The following is a 17,707-nucleotide window of genomic DNA, read 5'->3' as shown; positions in this document are numbered from 1 at the left end:
GGGTACGGTAGGTGGCGGCGGGGTTGTGGGCCTTCCTGGGGTGCGGGAGAACGGGCAAATGGCTGGTCATGGTTTTGGCTCGGCTGCCCAATTCTCGAGCGCTCGAGTGCCGCTGCTCGCTGAAAATGGTCCTAGTTCCAGCTTCAGCACCAGGTTCCACCTCATGGGTTTTGATGCTTCTAAGAATTCGCCATTCCTAAACAAGTCTAAGGTGTTGAGACCTGTGGAGATCTTTCCCGAGGTGGGAGGCCAACAAACTCCGTTTCAGAAACGAGCTGTCACAGCTTTGCGGCAAAATCATATGGTGCTGGGGGAGAAAGAGGCTCTGGGACTGTGGGCCCAGGTGCAGGGCAGGGGAGCCATGTCAGAAGTGCAATGGAAGGGAAGCAGGAGAAGAGGAGGAGGGGGAGTGAGGACGAGGAGATGGACGTGCGGCGGATCGATGGCTTGGGCTTGAATAATGACTCGGAGGAGGCTGCGGCATGTAAGAGATTTAGGGGATGCGAAGAAAGATGATGTTGGAAATACTTCGAATGCCAATAATATGGTCTCAGGTGGTGGAGAAAAGAAAGGGAAGAAGAAGGGCACCGGTGCAAAGAATCTTATGGCTGAGAGGAGGAGGAGGAAGAAGCTGAATGACCGGCTTTACATGCTCAGATCCGTTGTTCCAAGAATCAGCAAGGTGAGAACTTTATCCACTCCATCTCTTGGTAGTTCTCATGTTGTTTAGTTAATCATCTTGCTTCCAAATTCAACTGTCTTTTAGTTCTTATGAATCTAATATAGCTTGATGGCTTCTATACGAAACAATATAATAATTGAATTCCATTGACCATTGCATGAATTTCTTGTCGATTGCCATCCAAAGAATGGTGCTTTGATCTATTTCATGTTGTTGAACTGCATTATTCTGAAATTATTGATGAATATGAGCCCACGTTCATGAACCATCACCAACTCAATTCAACTCAACCAAGCCTTGACCCCAAACTAGTTAGGGACAGCTACATAAATTCTTTTTCTTCATTCCATTCTATTTAGGGCTATCCTTTCTGAAAGATATATTGATATTAAGTCATTCCTTGCTACTTCATTGTATATAATTTTTGGTTTACATCTAAACCTCTTTCCTTCTATATGTATCAAATTACTACTTTCTGCTGGCACATCCCTCAACTTATATTGTATAAGTCTAAACTATCTAAATCCTCTCAATTATTGGTGGTACCCTTACCTTTTTATGAATGAATTTATTTCTTATTCTATATTTTCTTATACTACCACACATATATTTTAACATTTTCATTTCAGCTATATTCATCTTATGCACAAGTTGTTTCCTAACTATCCAACCTTCTATACTATAAAGTATAGCTGGTCATATGGCTATCTATAAAAAATTTTCTTCAACTTAGTAAATATCCTATAATCACATAATACTGCAACAACACTTTTCCATTTTATCTAACCTGTTTTAGTCCTGTAGATAACATTTTCTTCAATCTTTCATTCCTTATGAATAATCAAATCCTAAATACTGAAAATAATTACTTTTAGAAACTTCATGATCCTCAATTTTCATATGCTTCATCTTGCTCCTAGTTAATTTAAAAGTCTTAGATTTTAGTACACTCCTCCACAATTCCAACTTATAACTAACTTAAATCTTTATTTCATCCACTAAAACTATATCATCTATAAATAGAATGCGGTCCTTTCATCATGTTAATGAAATATCTTTATGTTGTTGTTTTTTGTTGTTTGGCTTATTAACCTAGTATACATTGCTTTAATATTATGATGTTGTTGCTAAAAAGCAATCATGTAGTTTTGTTGTGTGAGCTTCCCCACAAAATAAAGTATCATATGAATTGAGCTATTCATGAGCAACTTGGGTTCATTTTGATTAAAGGCTTATCTTAAGCTTGTTAGATTAAAAGGCAAGCCAACCTCATGCATGATGCTTGGGTTCAATTCACATACCAACAAGCCTGGAAAGCCCTTGGCTCACAAAAATAAGTGGAAACTTGGGCTCAACTTAATAATAGGATCGTACAATTAAAGAACAACCCAAGTGTGAATATATATACCTTAGTCTAGCATTACCTTGAACACCTTTTTGATAAAATAAGTTAAGTTTTAAAATTGAACAATGTATAGCTTCTGCTTTGATTATTCCTGAATTACCCACAGACTTACTCTTATCCAGCACTTGATGGTGCTGGCCAACAGCTGCCCATCTTGACTGCTTACCCTTTAGTCAATTTGTGGTGAATTTGACTCTTGGTTCTTATATTCATTCCATAGGAACAGTTAAGTTTACCTATTTGCTAGAATTTACCATGTGGCATGATTTGTTTATGGCAGCAGTCAGTTGCTTTAAATTGTTTGTATACCTCATTGTTTTATGAATTGATGCTGAATTTGTAGCTGACTTGATGTGTATTTCTTTGTACAATGATTCTCTCTTTCGCTGGACATGTGGTGAAATAGAGGAATAGTCAGTTATTTTTGTTTAGTATACTTTTATACATTTTTCATCTTGTTGTTAGTGTTTCTATCCACCAGGCACCTAATCTATATTTGAAATATTCACTAAGCTAAAAGAATGGATCCATCTGAGAGGACATGTTTTTGATCAGTTTTATGTCTGCATGCACCTGTTTGTGCGCTTTCTGTCCTCTCCACGTGTCCCTTGTTTCTTATGTGGGTTCCGCTTCTAGGGCCAGTGGGGCCTGTACGTGCAACAAATGGGAGCAGAGATGATGCGGATGTCGACCTATATTTTGCAGATCCAGCACTCCTGCCTCTTTCACACTATTTTATATGTTTGAATTGTTGGTGTTGGTTGTTAGTTGTTCGATCTTTTGCTTTGTTTAATCATTCCTGAATATGCGATGGCCTTTTTTTCCTTTGAATTTTAATGCTTGGCATCCAGATCCCCCACTCCCGTCTCTTTTCTTCTCCTCCCCTTTAGTACATCTCTATATATGCTCTTCATGTCTTCTTTTTCTTGTTTTTTCTTTCGATTGAAACCAGTCTCAAGGCTCTCGGCAAGCTAGGTCAAGATATCTGATGTGATGAAGTAATCAAAGGCTGGCCTTAACTTCTTCATTGATAACTTGTATGGAATCTCTCAAGTCCCATAATTTCAACTATGTTTTGCCTTGACCAATTTGATCCAATCAAGAACGCTTTTGATGTCCAAAAGTAGGAAATCCCAACTTCAGACGAAGTCCCATTTGTGACAAAAATTATAATATACTTCTTATTTCACACTAGCTGACTGAGCAGGTGTTACCTTTCATTACTTTCATCTCTATAACTTATTCTCCTTTTGCATCGGTTTAGTTGTCTTTGTTCTTTCCATGTGCTTTTACCTGTGCGAGTGTTTGCACTTTTGAACCTGACTAAAAAATCTAGAACTTGCTATGGGGGCACATGCAATGTTCCAGGGAAAATTACAAGACTATTAGCTTTCCTTGTCAGTTATTTCCTGCTCAAATTTTTAGATGTTGGTTTCCAAAGCATATGCCGATTTTTATAAATCGCTGCCATCGGTATACAAGACATCCACTTAGACGGTGACGGCAACTGTTTTACTACTGATTATAATGTTTGATGAGAGCACAAAAGTGCGTTCTACACGTTGCTTAAATTAATATTATTGCTAACAAATAATGATAAAAGGGCTGCATTAATTTTATATTTTATTTGGTACAGATTATCGTAAATCAGAGTTTAAATGTGCATTTAGTCGACTTCAAGCCTGATTACACTGAAACAGAATTGAACCTGGTCAAGCACACTTGCACCAGAGGGACACATGGCAGTCATCTGGAGGTAATGTGTAATGAAACATCCAAGGGCTTAGATTCATCAAGCCAAGAAGATTTGCAAACGGATCTCCCAGCTTCACAGCATCCGCCCGAGCCCTTCCGTCCGCGATCACCGCCCACCTCATCCGCCCGTCTTCCTCAACCGCGATCGGCTCCCATTCTTCTTCCGCGAGTGAGCCAGCATCCATCCCCGCAATCAACTCCCTTCTCCGTCCAACTCTTCACCGTCCGTGCACAATCCCAGCGTCCGAGCAACCCGCGCCCAGCCGGGATCCGCCTCTCCCAAACTCGCGCGATCGTGAAGCATCCCAAATCTCCCACGCATCCGTTTGCCTCCTCCACTGATTCGTCCGTGATTAGCTCCCTTCCAGGCGTCCTCCAGATCTGCAGCCCATCCCGCGATCATCTCCCACGCAAGTCCAGCCGCTCGAGCCTCCCATCAGCTCACGATTCACAGCATCCTCCCGAGCGCAATCGTCCCAGCTTCCATTCTCAGCATTGGAAATGGCCGCAATCACCTCCGGCATCCGTCTCGGCCGAGATCCAGCCCTTCCGTCGATCTCCATCGCGTGCAAAGGAAGAGCTATAAAGCTCTCTCGGCTGGGAGGAAAAGGGGGGAGCTCTCATCGGGAAAACAGAGGAGCTGTGTGGCGGCAGAGGAAAGAAAAGAGAAGAAGGAAACAGGGTATGCCCTGTTTCCGAAAAGAAAAAAAAGAAAAAAAAAGAGGAGAGGAAGAGTTTAATGTTTTAATGGAGGGCTGATTTCCTAGGTGAAGGGTGATGGAGGAACCTTTGATGTATTGCTTTCTTTGAAGTAAATTCTAAACCTTTATTCTTACAGATTTACATTTTCAATATATCATGGATTCTTGCATAATTATTTTGTAGATGGTTCTTTAATGGTTTATGTTGATCGACATATGAACTGCTTTAATATTTGATTTATCGTTGATGTAATAGGCACGATGAATGCTTAGAAATAGAGTTTACATGACCATAAAATATATTCCATGCTTTGATCTATTCTACTTTTACATCTTTAATCAAGAACCAAAGAATTTATTTCTTGAATGCAAAATTATCAAAGGGGATTCCAGATCCCTACACCACCTTAATCTATCCAAACTTTGATTCTCTATTTACTGATTGATTTTCTATTTGCAAAATAGCATCTTAATCCACAAATTTTATTGAATCAAATAATCTGAAATTAAGCTAATAACCCAAAGATCGTTCCCTGAGGAATCGACCTCGGACTTCCGAGTTATACTACTTGTGCGATTCTCCTGCACTTGGGAGAACAGTTTTATTTTTGCACCAAGTTTTTTGGCGCCGTTGCCGGGGAACGGCTGAGTTATTAGTATAATTTTAGATTTAATTTTTACCTTAGTAGTTAGTATTTTTCTTTTGAAAAAAAAAATTGCATCTTTACTACTATTTTTAATTCCCTGCACAGTTTGCATCAAACTCTGATATCATAGAAATTAGCCGTCTGATTTGACTCAAATTTGGTCATCTAGTGCACGACACATTGTTGAATAATCTGAACGGTCTGATTGACATTCTAGGACTTTTAAGAACATTAGATTAATACAAAACCTTGCTGCTTTCTGTTTTAAATTTTCTGCATTTAATTTTTTTTTAGAATCAGAATTTTATTGTTATTATATCTCATTAACCCTTGTTGCTAATTGAAAATTAAAAAAAAAGAAAGAGAAAAAACCTAAAATTTCAAATTTCAAATTTCAAATTTCAACTCATAAAATTTTAAAAAAAGAAAGAAATAATTTGCTTGATCACCTATTCAATGAAATTTAATGTCATGCCATAAAATATTTAAAAAAAAAAATCTCTTGATTGTTGCATATAGTATAAGGCATCAACATAAAATATTCTAAGGGCTGAACCCATTTAAAAAGATAAGGTCGGGATTTCATCACTCGTCCTTAGCCCAAAAATCACCCCAGTACATAAATGTCCCAAGCTTAACTAAAATCAACTAGACGTTGGCCCCTAAGGACATTCGAGCTCTATAGGACGAAGACCACCGAAAGTTACACCAATTTCGCTCTGTGGCTTAGTTGATGTCTAGGCAAGCTTTGTCCCTATAAGGGAGACAGTTCATCTGTTCGAGGCAAGTGGGTTTTAAGTGGGACCTTTGCGAACGCATCGTGACCCCTCCACTTACCTGGGAGCTTACCTGGTCAACTAGGTTCATTAGACCGGATTGGAGGCTTAGGTGTCCTCTTCAAACCAGTTAGGAGCTGTCTAGAAATTTAAGAAAAATATTAGAAATTGAGGTGTAATGTTTTGTTGCATGTTTGATTGTGAATAGGATTTTTTGCTTTAGGATGTCGTTTTAGAGTGTCTTTAGTTGGTACTTATATTTATTTATTTTTTTTTTAAAAAAAAGAGGGAAATATTTTGCATGCTAAAGTGGAATAGGGACGACACCGGTCGATTAAGTCGTACAACTTTAGATCATCCCTTAGGACATACTTCTGAAATTCCTTCGCAATATCTCACACCTTGTGATATGGCTGATCTAAATGAAGATGCGGGAAGTCACCACAATCAAGAACGAGAACCCCATGTTATGACTCTAAGACAATACCTACAACCGGCTAGGACTAGTCAGCCTTCATGCATAATTTTTCCTGATAATGTAGGTCATTTTGACATCAAACCAGGGGTAATCCAATTGCTGCCCAAGTTTCATGGGTTAGAGTCCGAGAGTCCGTATCTTCATTTAAAGGATTTTGAAGAATTGAGCATTACATTTAGAGTGCCAAATGTCACCGAGGATGTCCTCAAGTTGACATTGTTTCCTTTCTCTCTAAAGGATAAGGCCAAAACATGGCTAAACTCTTTGCGACCTAGATCAATAAGAAATTGGCAAGATATGCAGAGAGAATTTTTAAAGAAGTTCTTCCCCACACAAAGGACCAACTTTTTAAAAAGACATATTAGCAATTTCCAACAAAAAGATAATGAAACATTTTATGAATGTTGGGAAAGATTTAAAGACCTTCTTCTCTCATGCCCTCATCACGGATTCGAAACTTGGAGAACCATTAGCTTCTTTTATGAAGGTTTATCTTCACAGTTAAAACAATTTGTAGAGACCATGTGCAATGGTAGATTTTTAGAAAAACACCCTGATGAGGCATGGGAGTATTTGGATTCCCTTGCTGAGACTGCCCAACTTTGGGATAACGGGGATAGAAACAACAAGTCTTTGCCTAAGCCTACTAGCTCTGTACAGGGAGGCCTTTACAACCTCAGAACTGAGGATGATCTTCATGCTAAAATGGCAGCCCTCACTAGGAAGGTAGAAGAAATTGAGCTTAGGAAGATTGAGCCTGTCAAGACTATAGAACTTAGAAATGAGTGTTGTGGTATCTGCGATATGTCGGGTCATACTACTACAGATTGTCCCACCATACCGGCATTCAAAGAAGTCTTGCACGATCAAGCAAATGCTATGAACTCCTACCAAAAGCCTTATAATGATCCATACTCGAATACCTATAACCCTGGTTGGAAGAATCATCCAAACTTTAGGTGGAGAAATGATCATCCTCAACAGTCACACCATTCAGCTCCTTCACCTGCACATCCTACTTTTGCATCACCACCCTCTCAAAAGCCAAATATCGAGGATACCTTGCAATCCATACAAACTTTTCTACAAGGTCAAGCTAATATCAATGCTCAAAATACTCGAAATTTTGAAGACATAAGGAACCAATTGTCAATGTTGACTACCGTCCTAAGTACCCAAGAGAAGAGTAAGCTTCCAGCTCAACCCCAACCTAACCCACAAATGCACGGTAGTAATAATACGGCTCCTTCTAGTTCGCATACAGAGCATGCAAAGAGCATCATGACTTTGCGTAATGGGAAAGTCATTGATCAAACCGTCCCATTGAGACCGCAGGTCACTTCTGATTCTGATGCTCCCAAAGTTGATGAAAGGGACAAAGAAGAAGTTGAGGTCCCAACTTCTACTAAGAAAGTTGAATGTCCTTTTCCTCCACCTTTTCTACAACGGTTAAAGCCGTTGCAAAAGCTCGAACCTAATTCTGAAATTCTTGAGCTTTTTAAGCAAGTAAAAATCAACATACCTCTTCTTGATGCAATCAAACAAGTACCTTCATATGCCAAATTTTTGAAGGACTTGTGTACTGTCAAGCGTCGATTAAATGTTAAGAAGAAGGCATTTTTAACTAAAAATGTGAGTGCTATTTTGCAGCACAACATTCTCCCTAAATATAAAGATCCAGGTTGCCCAACCATCTCATGCATCATAGGCGACTTTAGGATAGAGCGAGCATTGTTAGATTTAGGGGCGAGTGTGAATTTGTTGCCATATTCTGTCTATGAGCAACTTGGTTTAGGTGAGTTGAAGCCAACCTCCGTCACTTTGCAATTAGCTGACAGGTCAGTTAAAATTCCAAGGGGGATTATCGAGGATGTATTAGTCCAAGTAGACAAATTCTACTTTCCTGTCGATTTTATTGTATTGGACACACATCCGGCTTCGAACTCACAGTCTTAGATTCCGGTCATTTTAGGACGTCCGTTCCTTGCAACTTCTAATGCATTGATTAATTGTAGGAATGGCGTCATGAAGCTTTCTTTCGGTAATATGACCTTAGAACTGAACATTTTTAATGTGTGCAAACAACCCAATGATTTCGAAGAGAGTAAGGAGGTTGATTGGGTTGAAACCATCGCAGAAGATTATTTGTTAGCTAAAGCAATTAACGACCCATTCAATGATAGCTTAATTGATTGGTGTCCTAATGGAACCAATGATGATGATTTGTCAGTCACACCTATTGTGGATAATCTAGATATCAAGATGGTCAATGGGTGGAGACCAAAAGAAGGAGAATTTGAGAGATTGTCGCCTCGAGAGGTGAAAATAGAACCATCCCATGAGCAAGCACCCAAGCTCGAATTGAAACCCTTACCAAAGGAACTTAAGTATGCTTTTCTTGGACCCGAAGATACTTTTCCTGTAATTATCTCGTCTGGACTTGATCATATCCAAGAAAGAAAATTACTTGGTGTTCTAAAAAATCATAAGGGAGCCTTAGGGTGGTCTATTGCCGACTTGAAGGGGATTAGCCCCTTAGTTTGCACGCACCGGATATATTTGGAGGACAATGCCAAAACCACAAGGCAAATGCAACGAAGGTTGAATCCTACGATGAGAGATGTGGTTAAGGCAGAAGTCCTCAAGTTGCTTGACGTGGGTATTATTTACCCAATTTCCGACAGCAAGTGGGTAAGCCCTACTCAAGTCGTTCCTAAGAAATCGGGTTTGACGGTAGTAGAAAATGAACAAGGTGAACTAGTTCCAACTCGTGTCCCGACGAGTTGGCGCATGTGTGTTGACTACCGAAAGCTGAATTTGGTCACACGAAAGGATCACTTTCCTCTACCCTTCCTAGACCAAGTATTGGAGAGGGTTGCAGGGCATGATTTCTATTATTTTCTCGATGGCTATTCGGGATATTATCAAATTGAAATTTCACCAGAAGATCAAGAGAAGACTACCTTCACTTGTCCTTTTGGCACATTTGCTTTCCGACGAATGCCATTCGGGTTGTGTAATGCACCTGCAACATTCCAAAGATGCATGCTCAGCATCTTTGAAGACATGAATGAGAAATTTTTGGAAGTGTTCATGGACGACTTCTCCGTTTTTGGCGACACATTTGATGATTGCCTGTCACATTTACAAGCTGTCTTAGCTCGATGTATGGAAAAGAATTTGATACTGAATTGGGAGAAATGCCACTTCATGGTGCCAAAGGGAATTGTCTTAGGACATATTGTTTCATCGAAGGGCATGGAAGTAGATAGAGCTAAGACTGATTTAATTGCTAAGCTACCTGCACCCAAGACGGTTAGAGATGTTAGATCATTTTTGGGTCACGCCGGATTTTATAGGAGGTTCATCAAGGACTTTAGTGTCATATCTCGACCATTATGTAATCTCCTATCCCTTGATACACCGTTCAATTGGACTGAAACTTGCCAAGATGCATTCGAGAAGTTAAAGTCTATGCTCAGCACTGCACCCATCGTTCGACCACCCGATTGGTCATTACCTTTTGAGATTATGTGCGACGCTAGCGACTATGCAATAGGAGCTGTCTTAGGACAACGCAAGGATAATAAGCCATATGTCATTTACTATGCAAGCAAAACCTTAAACGATGCTCAAATGAATTACACTACCACCGAGAAGGAATTGCTTGCAGTAGTATTTGCCTTAGATAAATTTCGCTCTTATATCCTTGGTGCTCCAATTGTTATCTTCACGGACCATGCAGCACTAAAATATTTGTTGGATAAGAAAGAGGCCAAACCACGCTTAATACGATGGATACTTCTACTCCAAGAATTTGACATCACTATCAAAGATAAAAAAGGAGTAGAGAATGTGGTTGCTGACCATTTATCACGATTAGTTTTTCATGATTCAGTGCCACAGTTTTCCATCAAGGACTCATTCCCTGAAGAGCAGTTGTTTGCACTTTCTAGTATACCATGGTATGCAGATATTGTAAATTTTCTTGTTACAAGCCGGATGCCGGAGCATTGGGGGTCGACAGATAGAAAAATTTTCTTGCGCGAGGTAAAGAATTATTACTATGACGAACCCTATTTGTTTAAATATTGCAATGATCAAATCTTTAGACGATGCATACCGGATCATGATATACAAAGCGTACTTTCTTTCTGCCACACTGATGCTTGCGGTGGACACTTTGCCTCTAAGAAAACTGTTGCAAAGGTCTTGCAATGTGGTTTCTATTGGCCTACTATGTTCAAAGATGCCCATGAGTTCTGCAGAACATGTGATCCATGTCAACGTATTGGAAGTCTAACTCGTAGGCAAATGATGCCTCTTCAACCCATTACTATTATCGAAATTTTCGATTGTTGGGGCATCGATTTTATGGGCCCATTCCCACCATCTTTTGGATATGAGTATATTTTAGTCGGTGTCGAATATGTGTCCAAATGGGTAGAAGCTGTTGCTTGTAAGACCAATGATCACAAACCTGTCCTGAAGTTTTTAAAAGAAAATATTTTTTCACGATTTGGGATGCCTAAAATCATAATTAGTGACGGTGGAAAACACTTTTGTAATAAGCCTTTCGAAACCTTATTGAAAAAATATGGTGTCACCCATAGAATTGCTACCCCATATCATCCGCAAACCAGTGGCCAGGTAGAGTTAGCCAATCGAGAGATCAAGCGTATTTTAGAGAAAACGGTGAACCCATCACGAAAAGATTGGTCCTTGAAACTATCAGATGCATTATGGGCTTATCGTACTGCATACAAAACCAATCTTGGCATGTCTCCCTACCGGCTAGTCTATGGAAAAGCGTGTCATTTGCCCGTAGAAATAGAACATAAATCGTATTGGGCAATTAGAAAATTGAATTTTGATTTACAAGATGCCGGTCTAGCTAGAAAATTGCAATTAAACGAGCTTAATGAGATTCGCAGAGATGCTTATGACAATGCTAAAATTTGCAAAGAACGAATGAAGATCTTACATGATAAATCAATTTTAAAAAAATCTTTTGAACCTTTGCAAAAAGTTCTTTTATATGATTCCCGCTTACATCTGTTTCCTGGTAAGTTGCGATCGAGATGGACAGGTCCTTACATTATAAAAACTGTTTTTCCACATGGGGCGGTAGAGATTGAGAATCCACGGGATGGTAGAATTTTTAAGGTAAATGGACACAGGTTAAAACCTTTTCTTGAGAATTTTGCAGATGAAGAGGACTCCTTTTTCTTGAGGGAGCCTTCTTATGACTGAGCATGAAGGCAAAGGTATGTGTATATTAGTTAGGATTATTTTGCTAGTTTTGTAGGTTTTATTTTCTGGATATCAACAACTCAAGGTATTTTCTTTCTCTCCAATATTATTTTCTCTACTGTCTCTCATATAAATATTTCGTGTATCTATTACATTGAGGACAATGCAATATTTAAGTTGGGGGGAGGGAAGTATTTTCAAAAAAAAAAAAAAAAAAACTTACTTTTGCATTTGATTTATTCTATTACTTTCTTTTCTAAGCAAATGCACATGTATTTTCATATTGAGTTTGTGCAACTATTACGGCAAGGAACACATGCATATTATGACTGATCAGAGACCTATTATTAGATCCCCACACATGTACTTAATGATTATAGGAAGGCCTCAGGAGTTCATGTTTGTTTAATGCATTTTTGTTAAGCCGTATCTGTAAAAGAAGTACGAGTATCCTTGTCCGTACTATAAGGTTCTTGATTTGGTTTTCACATAAAGATAGAGATTGAATACCCTGGCTAGATCACCTAAGTGCCTTATGTTCCGACCTTGGTTGACCTATAGTCACGATGCAGTCACGTTATATGGTTCAGTTTACCTCTTTTTTTTTCTTGCAAAAAAAAAAAAAAAAAAAAAAAAAGATGACAAGTCTGACCTCGTGGCGTAGTCTGGTTCGAGTAATTAAGCCCGAGGGGTGTTTCACCTAATGCCTTGAGCCAACTGGATCAGGAGTCATTGGCCGAAAACTCGTTACATGGATCTTACTAGAGCCTAAGGGGGTTGGACTATTGTAATCGTCATATTTGTTTAAAAATAAAAATAAACATGAAAAAGGTTGGTTGGACTGAACCCAGTGATATGTGGTAATGGCTGGTTTGACTCCATTAACTTGGAACTCTGTGTACTTGGGATATTTAGTTGGGATTGATAGCTCCTTCTTTTTATGCGAACCATTCTTGACAATTTTAGACAACATGAGATATTCCGAAAATTTGATGGATCAGGCCCTAATAAACTGTAGTAAACACTTGTGAACTTGAGTAGTACACCTAAAATTCAAGCGGTACCATGTTGTGGTGGAGGTATTAGTACTCTGAGAAAGTCATATTATTTTATGCACACTACACTTTCATATTTTCCCTTGCTTTGATAGTTGCCATGCTTGAAAATATATATTAATTACATGGGTATTAGCTTAGAATTTAGGACCGCATGTCATATCATTCATGATGTTTGTGGGTAACATCTCTGAAAACCCTCACGAGACAATACTCGTCCACTAGGGTAACCTAGGGGTTTAACGGCTTGTTGCACGTGCTAAGTGCAATCGTGACTCCTACGAAAGTGAGTACTTATCTTAATTTTATGCAATTAGTTCTAATAAAACATCAAAGGATCAACCAACACTTTTTGTACCCTCATGTTATTATTTACTCTGAATTGCTAGGGACTAGCAATAAGCTAGTTGGGGGGTGTGATGAGAGCACAAAAGTGCGTTCTACACGTTGCTTAAATTAATATTATTGCTAACAAATAATGATAAAAGGGCTGCATTAATTTTATATTTTATTTGGTACAGATTATCGTAAATCAGAGTTTAAATGTGCATTTGGTCGACTTCAAGCCTGATTACACTGAAACAGAATTGAACCTGGTCAAGCACACTTGCACCAGAGGGACACATGGCAGTCATCTGGAGGTAATGTGTAATGAAACATCCAAGGGCTTAGATTCATCAAGCCAAGAAGATTTGCAAATGGATCTCCCAGCTTCACAGCATCCGCCCGAGCCCTTCCGTCCGCGATCACCGCCCACCTCATCCGCCCGTCTTCCTCAACCGCGATCGGCTCCCATTCTTCTTCCGCGAGTGAGCCAGCATCCATCCCCGCAATCAACTCCCTTCTCCGTCCAACTCTTCACCATCCGTGCACAATCCCAGCGTCCGAGCAACCCGCGCCCAGCCGGGATCCGCCTCTCCCAAACTCGCGCGATCGTGAAGCATCCCAAATCTCCCACGCATCCGTTTGCCTCCTCCACTGATTCGTCCGTGATCAGCTCCCTTCCGGGCGTCCTCCAGATCTGCAGCCCATCCCGCGATCATCTCCCACGCAAGTCCAGCCGCTCGAGCCTCCCATCAGCTCACGATTCACAGCATCCTCCCGAGCGCAATCGTCCCAGCTTCCATTCTCAGCATTGGAAATGGCCGCAATCACCTCCGGCATCCGTCTCGGCCGAGATCCAGCCCTTCTGTCGATCTCCATCGCGTGCAAAGGAAGAGCTATAAAGCTCTCTCGGCTGGGAGGAAAAGGGGGGAGCTCTCATCGGGAAAACAGAGGAGCTGTGTGGCGGCAGAGGAAAGAAAAGAGAAGAAGGAAACAGGGTATGCCCTGTTTCCGAAAAGAAAAAAAAGAAAAAAAAAGAGGAGAGGAAGAGTTTAATGTTTTAATGGAGGGCTGATTTCCTAGGTGAAGGGTGATGGAGGAACCTTTGATGTATTGCTTTCTTTGAAGTAAATTCTAAACCTTTATTCTTACAGATTTACATTTTCAATATATCATGGATTCTTGCATAATTATTTTGTAGATGGTTCTTTAATGGTTTATGTTGATCGACATATGAACTGCTTTAATATTTGATTTATCGTTGATGTAATAGGCACGATGAATGCTTAGAAATAGAGTTTACATGACCATAAAATATATTCCATGCTTTGATCTATTCTACTTTTACATCTTTAATCAAGAACCAAAGAATTTATTTCTTGAATGCAAAATTATCAAAGGGGATTCCAGATCCCTACACCACCTTAATCTATCCAAACTTTGATTCTCTATTTACTGATTGATTTTCTATTTGCAAAATAGCATCTTAATCCACAAATTTTATTGAATTAAATAATCTGAAATTAAGCTAATAACCCAAAGATCGTTCCCTGAGGAATCGACCTCGGACTTCCGAGTTATACTACTTGTGCGATTCTCCTGCACTTGGGAGAACAGTTTTATTTTTGCACCAATGTTGTTGTCCAACACTATAGATAGCCATGCTGTTGCTCCTGATAATTTTGTGTAAACGATATATAGGTTTAATCTTTCCTCCTTGCCTTGACAGATGGATAGAGCTTCTATTCTTGGAGATGCCATCAAGTACTTGAAGGAGCTTCTGCAAAGGACGAATGATCTTCACAATGAAATCAGGTCAACACCTTGCAGTACTTCAATATCTGCTACAACTAAGACAAGCTTGCACCCATTGGCACCCACATCACCAACTCTGCCTTCCCGTGTCAAGGAGGAACGCCCCACCAAACCACCAAGGGTAAGTTCATTTCCACTTGGTCACCATGCCAAATGTCTTACTCCTTTTTGGTTCTTGATAGCTAAAATCGCTATTGCTAGCTTAGTATGTTTTTTCTATCATTTCTTCGATCCTCACAAAAAAATGTTGTTGCTATCATTTCTGCATGTTTTAGATTGTCTAGCTCCTTCGAGATGTTACCTGCCAACTTATTTTTCCATTTTTTATTATTATAAATTCGGGTTATTAGAAGGGCTGCAGCTGGATGAAAGCTGTTCAGGTCAGGATTAAGTCTACTCCTCACCAAGACCCAGCTCATCCGTGATTCGACCCGGACACTCCAGCTTGACCTGTGTGACCTCATCTGTGATTCGCCCCGGACAAATGCAATGGTTGAGTCTGGTCAGGACTATGCATACTAGGTATGGACATGAAGTTCTTCGCATAAACTTAGTCTAGATTCAGGATGCTTATTGGGAGTATGGCTCCAGATCGTTGGGACTTCGGTTGAGTCCCATCTTTTATCACGTTGGGTCTTCATGGCCTTGCATGCGTCCTTGTCCTAGAATATCCGAGCTTCTGTTTTTTCAATTCTTTTTTTTTCTTCTCTCTCTTTCCTTTTTATTCTTTTGATAGTGGAAATTGGTCAGGCCACGACGTCACTATCTCAGTTTCATTGGCCAAGGTGCTGTGTTGCTGGCTCAGAAGATGCTCCTTAACCTTCAAGTTAGCCCATAAACTTTCCCTTTGTACAAGTGGGAAGCCCAGCTCACAACATACTACTTATCTAGCTCTTGAACTTTCATCATCAAGCTAAGGGCCTATATTTAGTGATATCTAATCACAAATATCATGATCTGCCATGGTCAACCTAAAAGCGCCCATGCTGCAGCATCTCCTAGTGACACATAGACCATAAACTAGGTTTGTTTTGATATTATTTTTAACAATCTAGGGTTTCAGCTGAAAAAACTAGCCGAAAGATATTATTCAGATTTTTTTGGTCCTATATAAGCATCTAAGATTCACTCAATGCACAAACAAGATGTAACTAAATATACGCTGACATAGGTTCCATATGTCGCCAATACAAGCTTTAGGCATGTGTTTACTCCCATGTTTTTTATATGTTGAGAAGATCTTGAATATTTATGCAGCACCAACAAAGAACCTAACAAAACAAAATCTAGCTAGCTTTTTCGAATGAGGTCTTCAATTGTTATAAAAGGTGTAAGAATGAACTCAGTCCATCACCCATGTAGATTAGAGGCCATTGTAATGCGAGATCTTTTGATGTCGACCATGAATCGATCATGGTATTTATGATTGAATTTGATTAGATTTAGACTTTGAATATGGCTAGGATACCAATACTTACATCAGGAGAATAAATGAGAGTCCATATTGGTGACATGTAAGAGCATATTCGTGTCATGTGAGAGCCATATTATCTCACATCAGTGTGCTGGGAAGCTCTTCAATGCTTATACAAGGCCAAGAAACATAAATAACACCTTCTGACCGGCTAGCCTTTTTAGGTGAGATTGTTATTTATACACTGTAATATGAATCTATATGTACGTTGCTCATTTTAATGTTAGTTTTTAAACATTATTTTGTCGATATATACTAAATAGTAATTGTATGGGTGAAATAAATTTTTTTGTTCTGATTTTGATTGCTTGTCCACATTTGAACTAGTTGAAACTTAGCCTAATCTGACAACAATTTGAATATAAACCTACCAGATGGATAAATGTTCAAATACCCTTTGTGTTGTCTAGGTAATTTTAGAATTGTAGCTTGTGGTGAATGCAACAATGATGATAAATGTTGGAAGTACATTTTGCTGGTATGTATTGTATGTGTAGGTTGAAGTGATGGCAAAAGAGGGCCAAGTAGTGAACATTCACATTAGACTTGGTTTCCACCCTAAGGACACTTGAAAGCCTTGGCCTTGATGTCCAACAGGCAGTTATCAGCTGTTTTGATGGGCTTGCACTTGATGTTTTTCGAGCTGAGGTTAGCTTTTTTCTATCACCATAATTTTAAAGGTCATCACATACTTTTCTAGCTTCTTACTCTCTCCTCTTACATTGAGCTAATTCCATTTAGTTCCTTTGACACTAATCAGCTACATATGTTCAAATGTTCTTTTTCTCAGCAATGCAAGGATGGACCTCGAGTTCCACCTAAAGAAATCAAAGCTGTGCTCTTGCAATATGTCGGCTATCAAAGTGGAATGTAGCTAAATAAAATTATGGAAGGATTTGTAAAGTGACCAACTATAATTATAAATATATTTTAGTTTTAGCAGGCTTTCATTTCAGTGGTGACGGATCCTAATATAGCTTCCCTTGACCTAGCTTGGCAAGGAGAAACATTGCCACTCTCTTGCTTCAATCCTAAAATATTTGTTCCATGTTGAATCGTGACATTAGTTAATTGTTCAATATCTAGATTAAACTTTGGTCATTGTCATGCCTCGAACCAAGAGCGTAATAGACGTTGCATACCTGCAAGATAGACTGTTGCCCAGATAGACAACCCAAGAGGGGGGGGTGAATTGGGTTTTTAAAATAATTTGACTAATTAAAACTTTGTGGATGATTAATTAAAAACTATAGCAAGTTATTTAATTAAGGCCTAGTGCTGTGAGTAATGTGCGGGGAAGAAGATGAGAGACAATGCACTACAAACACAAAGTTTTATAGTG

General features: G+C 39.4%; 1 protein-coding gene and 1 non-coding gene across 2 annotated transcripts; one reads left to right on the top strand and one right to left on the bottom strand.

Moving 5' to 3' along the window:
* The first annotated feature begins 239 nt into the window (after positions 1-239).
* LOC103698849 (transcription factor ICE1-like) lies at positions 240-17,313 on the top strand. The gene is given in 6 exon segments (XM_039129919.1): positions 240-486; positions 488-682; positions 14,806-15,012; positions 16,863-16,909; positions 16,911-17,013; positions 17,156-17,313. Coding segments are annotated over 6 exon segments (747 nt in total). The 5' UTR covers positions 240-375; the 3' UTR covers positions 17,240-17,313.
* Positions 6,788-6,896, bottom strand: LOC120112072. Its single transcript, XR_005513570.1, has one exon. It is a non-coding gene; the product is annotated as a small nucleolar RNA R71 (small nucleolar RNA).
* Positions 17,314-17,707: the final 394 nt, after the last annotated feature.

Source organism: Phoenix dactylifera, chromosome 9 (assembly GCF_009389715.1).
Source record: "Phoenix dactylifera cultivar Barhee BC4 chromosome 9, palm_55x_up_171113_PBpolish2nd_filt_p, whole genome shotgun sequence".
Lineage (NCBI taxonomy): Eukaryota > Viridiplantae > Streptophyta > Magnoliopsida > Arecales > Arecaceae > Phoenix > Phoenix dactylifera.
The sequence above is the reverse complement of the archived record's forward strand: the minus strand, read 5'-3'. Positions and strand labels throughout refer to the sequence as shown.